Source organism: Morus notabilis, unplaced genomic scaffold (genome assembly GCF_000414095.1).
Source record: "Morus notabilis unplaced genomic scaffold, ASM41409v2 Scaffold977, whole genome shotgun sequence".
Taxonomy (NCBI): domain Eukaryota; kingdom Viridiplantae; phylum Streptophyta; class Magnoliopsida; order Rosales; family Moraceae; genus Morus; species Morus notabilis.
In genome coordinates, this window is record NW_010356730.1 from 60,508 (window position 1) to 67,108 (window position 6,601).

Sequence of the window (6,601 nt, forward strand, 5' to 3'; positions counted from 1 at the left end):
GATTTCTGTTTTTTCGGATTTTGGTGACAATTTTTTTTGAAATTGTCAAAAATATGGAAAATTCAAAAATCTGGGTTACTGTCGCACAGACACCGGTCGACCAGTTAGTGTAAGGCGGTTGACCAGTTGAGTATAACTACTTTGTCACCGGTCGACCGGACCTAACGTGACAGTACACAATTTTACAGTTTTTTGAGATTTTTTCAAGAAAACATGAAAAATAATTTTATGATAACCAGAATTTGATCGTGATGAAGAATTCAAGGACAGCCGGAAAGATTCAAGATGAAGGATCGATATATGTTTCGATTATTCTTAGTAATCTTTATTTTTTCTTTTCTCTAGGTTGGAACCATAATATCACGGTTATTATTATTATGTTTGTTGCCTAGCTTAATTGCTTTGTATGATTGCATATAATATGATTTGCTATATATTTGATAACATGTCATGTAGAATAGGGAGTGCCGCTCATTAAAATTGTTCATGCATATTTCTTAATATAAAACCTTGTTTTCTAAAAGATTGAGTGGGTGAGGGTTTTTGAAGAAAAGACCCATGGCCTCCATCGTTGGTCCGCAGGTGACACATGGTGATACCGACCCCTGGGAAGGGATTCATTATGTACTAGTGTGGATCTCCGAAAGGATAATTTATTTGAGCATATTTTATGGCTGTACACCCCTAGGTGACAATTATAAATTATGGATCAAATAGTTCAAACGATGGTTATACACTCAAGATTAATTTAATTATTAATCTCCCATAGAAGCTCTGCTAATTAAATTAATGGCTAAAGAAAACGATTATCAATATATGCTGGACAGAGATTGATCCGGATGATATATATTGATCGGAGGGGATCCGTGTTCCCAATTAAATTTTGCATGATCTCCCCTAGGAGACTTACAAAATTTTGAGTTGGGAATTATCGTTGTGAGGTTGTGATTTTTTCAAGGTTTTGACACACAAACATATTTGTTGCATTATAACATGTATATATGTTTGATTACTAAATATTTATGCAAGTTTGCTTATACTAGATATATGAATGTTTATTGTAGATCAAAATGTCTTCTAGCGCATTATCATCAATACTTAATAAACACAATTTAACTGGCGAGAATTTTACCGATTGGAAAAGGAACCTAAAGATCGTCTTAACCTTTGAGAAACTAAATTTCGTACTGAATACACCTTGTCCTCCGGAGCCACCTGCTGATGCTCCTAATGAGGTTTTCATAGCGTATCAACGTTGGAAGAACTCTGACGATATGGCTCACTATTATATGATGGTGAGCATGTCCACTGTGCTACAAGCACAACATGAAGATTACATAACTACTCGTCAGATTATGGATAATCTTGAGGACATGTTCGGTGGCCAAGCCGCTGAAAAACGTCGGGAAGCCCTAAGTAACCTCATTAACTGCAGACAGAAGGCTGGGTCTTCCATAAAGGAACATATGCTGAAGGTGATGGGCTATTTGGCTGAAGTGTAGACCAATGGGGCCGACATCGATGCTGAGTCTCAATTGACCATGATCTTTGATCTTTAGTATTTATGTTATATAGCATCATGAACATGTTCTTGGTTGGCTTTGACGTTGATTAAATTTTTTAAATTCCGCTGCGCACTCGATGCCATTATTTTCAAACACTACCCCCCCTAAATTGACCCTTTTAAGTTCAATGGTGCAGTCAATCTCACAAAATTCTGACTCTAACTACACAGATCGGGACAGCCAACTTCAAAGAATTTCGGTGACTGGTTCTCGATTCTCCGACTATGGAAACTCAAAATTGGTTGAGGGCTTTCATTACCCATGATCTTCTGAAAATTTAGGCACCAAAAGCATGACGATTCAACGGTTGGATCATCGAAACCACCCTCCAACCAAACGGCGGCAGCGGTGAGCTCTGATCTCTGGAAAACGTGGCAAATTTGGGCAGCTGAGGGTTGCTTATTACTTTACATCGTCCTCTGAGTCCAATGGCACCGGCGGTGTCAAAAACGGTGACTGGAATAGTGCACAACGGAGAGGAGGCGCGGCGGCCAAAATGGGCGGCTCCGGCGACGGTGCTCCAGCGAGAATCGACGGGTGAGACGGTATGGTTTTTTTTTGTCTTGTTGAGTTGAGTCCATAGGAACTGGAATCACTCCGATCAGAGGTCGGACGGCAAAGTTACGACGACGAGAAGTTTCGGTAGTTTTTAGACATTTCGTCGGCGATTGCGGCTGTTTCCGGCAGAGATGTAGGTCGTGCGGCATGTCAACGAGTCCAGCTCATCGAGAGCTTTCCGATGGTATGGGCGGTGTCGCGAAACGACACCAGAATCTCATCGGTGGTAGGTGGCCGCATGGAGAGAGTGAGTGTTAACGTGGGAGAGAGAGGAGAGAAAAAGGACAAAAAGAAAGAAAAAGAAAAGAAAAAAGAAAAAATGAGCTTAAACTTTTTAGATAAATTTGATAATTAGACTTTAAAGTTTAAATTAAATAGAGTACGGACTGACTCATTATTCATGTTCTTAAAAATTAGTTACCAACACTTAAAACTGTTCGAGAGACAGCAATGTTAATTTTAAAACAATCATTTTTAAAGAGAAATGTCATTTACGTGATAATTATACATGATAATCTTTTACTAATCTCAAATTAATTAACACTAACCATGAAATTTAATTAATTAATCTTAATTAATTTAACTAGATGTTACATATTTACTTAGGCTTAGTTTGGTAGTGCTGTGGATTTTAAAAAAATTACTTTTAGCTGGGCTGAAGGAAGAAGTAGTTGTTACAAGAAGTAGCTGAGTATTTGGTAAATTGTAATTATAGTAGCTGTGCTGATTTCAAAATCAGTGTAATAGCGTTTGGTAAATTTTGATGTTGAATTGATGTGGGTATGTAAAATGACCAAAATAGACATGGTATGAAATTAAATATATATAATTATTTTTTGTATTTAAAAATACTTGTTTAACTTTAAAAAAAACATAATGGTATGGTTTTGAGTTTTTTAACAATAAATTAATGATAATTAATTCTTGTTTTTTTTTTTTCATTTCTTCATTCACAATATAATTACAACTAAAAGAAACATTGGTGAGTAATTAATTTGTTGAATAAAAATGTACATTCCATAAACAAGTTAAATGTTTGATCGTCAAATGACCAAGTTACATAAACAAGTTGGGCCTTGATGCGTTGTATGTGGTCTTCAGCTTCCTAGTTGGTGGCCTAACCTTCTTGTACACTAATGGAAACTTATCTTTGAGTTGTGGAATTGTTTTGTGCTCTCTCTCTTGCAAAGCTTGGCAGGGACAGTTGCAGCCTTGATAATCTGACTGCATAGGAACCTGACTCGATGGCGAGAAGCCATTTCGTTGTACATCTGCTCCACGGCACCATTTAGAGTGGTGTCACAGAACTCCTTGTACATATTATGGTACCCAGTTCGGCTATGATAACGCAGCCAAATACCATAATTATCAATTTTTGTGGGGTTCTTCTAAAAAATCTGCAAGAAAATATGATAAATTTGTTGAGAAATTTCATGCTAAGAAACGAGCTAAACCAAATGATAATTAATTACAGAACCACAAATAAAGAACAATCAACACACATTATTTTACTTGAATATAAAAACACGTGATTAGAAAGGAATAACTATTTTACCACATAACACAAGAAAAATGAGCAAATAAAAATATTATTTCAAAATACACACATGATTTATTTTTTATTTTTTTAATAAACACAGAAAGAACAAGCTTTAGGAGGAGGTCAACCTAGAGGACCATAAATGCTCTCTCTCAGTTTTCAGGCAACACTAATACCATAACTGCAAACAAGTAACAACAAATACCACTTTAATTAGGCATAACATGATATATGAAAGCTCTTGTCCATAGAGCTACGACTACAAGCCGCCGCCAATGAACGCAATGAGAGTAATTTCCCATTTATTTGTTTTCTTGTGCCTGATTTAATTATCAAACTTAATCCAAAATACAGAAAAAACAACTGAACTCAAAAAAAAAAAAATCATGGCAAGCTGCAGTGTATAAATGAATAGAAAAGCAGTTGGAATATTAACATCAGCAACACCATAACAGGAATTTGAGAATCATCAAAGCATAAAAATTGGAAAATTACTTTATTCATACGAATTTCTTGACAATATACAAAGACAACAATGATAAAAATTTGAAAAATTACATAAAAAAAACCACAGAAAATATATTCCTAGTTCATTTTGTCAAAAAGGAGCAGAGAAGTGCAAAAAGTTTCCACCTCTATGGTATTCTTGATCACAAAATGTCAACTCAGTGAGTGAACATAACTAAAACTCTATTGCAAAAATCTGAGATTTGTAGTTTCATTTGAATCAAGGGAAGGTAATTTCAAAGAGGCAGATATGTCTAGAAATCTTAATTAAATTTTGGCAAATACCAAAAAAGGGGGAACAACATCCAAGGCTCTCATTCTAGAACACCTTTGGCTCGGATATCTAAGGCAAAACTTTGCTTTGCTCTCATTCTAGAACAACTTTGGCCCTGAGCGGTTCTGCTTTTCTACTATTTGCTCTCCTTCCTCCTTCGACAGTCCTTTTTTTAAGAGAGCATTTGGCATGCAGTAATCAACAGTAATTATATTTCTGGGAAAGTGATAGTAGGTAATATGATTTCTAGAAAATGTATATTATCATGTTTGGTTGCATGAAGGAATCTTTTCTCAGATTTCTAGGAATGTTTAATTATTGAGTTTGGTTGTGCATGGTAATGTAATGTATTTTTACTTTTAATAAAAAAATCAATAATTTTGAGTATTTTAAAATTAATTGGACCTTATTAATCTAAATAATTATTATTTTAATAATCTATTTTAAGGAAAATCTTAGCCTAATAGAGATTTAAAAACGAAGGGAGTATATACAAAATTTAAAAACAAATTTTTAAAAAGAATTAAAAATAGAAAATAAATAAATTGATAAATAAAGAATTTCTTAAATTTTAAAACAGAAAATTTTTAAAATGAAAAAAAATGCTCTTTTTCTCCCTTTGTCTCCCTTCATTTTCTTCACACTCTTCCCCCCGCCGCACCCTATCGCTGTGAACGTCAGCCTGGCCCAAGCCAGTCGAGTGTCAGAGTACCTTACCCAGACGATGGTGGCCTTATCGTCGTCCGGATCGTCGTCGGAGAAGCAGAGGGCGGCGCTGACGACTAGGTGGTTGACTCGGTGGGGGAGCTTGTGACGGTAGGGGAGTGCGACGGTGAGGGAGCTTGTAACGGTGGGGGAGTGCGACGGTGGGGGAGCTTGCAACGGTGGGGGAGTGCCTGAGATTGATTGAGGCTTGAAATAGAGGAGGGAGTGCGATGGTGGGGGAGCTTGGACGATGACGGGAGGCAGCAGACAGCGGTAGATGGCGGCAAACGGCCGAGGATGGGGAATAGATCTGCAAGGTCAGGGTTGCGGCAGTGGCGACGGTGATAGTGGAGCTGTGTTGGTCAGATTGCTATGGTTTTGTGATTCCAGGGAATGTGAATAACACCCTCTTGGGTGTTATTCAGATTACCCCAAAATGGGGTAAAGTGAATTCCATAGGATTCACTTTTTCAGGAATTTAAAAATTATAATTCTTGTACCAAATATGGAAATCTTCAAGATTCCCATTCTCATCCTTAAGATTACTGTATACCAAACGCACCCTAAGATTGATGGTGTCTTCTCTATTAAGTCCTTTGCTTCCTTAAGGCCTAAGTTAGTGCAGCTCCTGACCTCCTTGATAAGTTTAATTTTCGAAGCTGCCTCGTATGATTCCAATTTCAATTCGAAGACGGTCTTTTCAAGTTTCTTCTCCTCCTTGGCTGCAATTGCTGCTTTCGTTGCCAACGCCATTCCAGCTAAGCAAGCAGCTCCTGGTTTCATAACTCTGACACCTGGTGGTTCCGTCATGCCCCTTTTTTTACATCAAAATGGCACCTAGCTCAGCAACTTCAGTCAGTGTAAGTCCTGATATTTCATCAATAAGCTTGAAAACACGCTCAGTTGGAGGATTGCGGTGCTCAGAATGCTCAAAAGCAATTTTCATAAATATCAACCAAAAATCACAATAGTAATTTTGAACAATCAAACAAATTCTGACTTTTAACTTTCTTAAGTTTCAGCCTTTACTCAACTTCTATTACTTTAACTTCCAACAAATTCAATTCAATGCAGTTGTTAAGAGAGAATAGGAGCAAAATTCAGTTCTGATGATCGAATAAATATAAATGAAGTCTGCTAGTCTTCGAAAACATACAATGGGATAAATCAAACTCAAGCAATCAACCTAAGTGGCTTGATTTACCCCAAAATTGAACTTTCCGAAAATAAACAAAAAACAAAAAAAAAAATCAAAAGGCCTAAAAACGTACTATGATAGTGATGTTAGGAGGGAGAGCCCAGGCGAGGGAATTGTGCTTGGAGGCGCGCTTCTTGGCGGAGCGCTTGGCAGCCTCGAGAAGAGCCGAGCCCAATTAGAGGACGCGATCGATGAGGAGCGTCTGATCGGAGTCAGAGGCGGAGGAATCAAGAAGGCGGTCGAAGGAAAGGTCA

General features: G+C 37.3%; 1 protein-coding gene and 1 pseudogene across 1 annotated transcript; one reads left to right on the forward strand and one right to left on the reverse strand.

Annotated features, from left to right (window-relative positions):
• The first annotated feature begins 1,070 nt into the window (after positions 1-1,070).
• On the forward strand, positions 1,071-2,106 carry LOC112090275. The gene is made up of 2 exons (XM_024161170.1): positions 1,071-1,475; positions 1,954-2,106. The coding sequence occupies exons 1-2, from the start codon at positions 1,071-1,073 to the stop codon at positions 2,104-2,106; spliced, it is 558 nt and encodes a 185-aa protein (XP_024016938.1).
• A 2,436-nt stretch (positions 2,107-4,542) lies between these two features.
• On the reverse strand, positions 4,543-6,095 carry LOC112090277 (annotated as a pseudogene).
• Between the last annotated feature and the right edge of the window lie 506 nt (positions 6,096-6,601).

Excerpts from the sequence above, each read along its gene's own strand:
- LOC112090275 (XM_024161170.1), top strand. The coding sequence starts at position 1,071 with ATGTCTTCTAGCGCATTATCATCAATACTTAATAAACACAATTTAACT. Across the intron at positions 1,476-1,953 it reads TAAAGGAACATATGCTGAAG|CTGAGGGTTGCTTATTACTT; the intron begins GTGATGGGCTAT and ends AAATTTGGGCAG.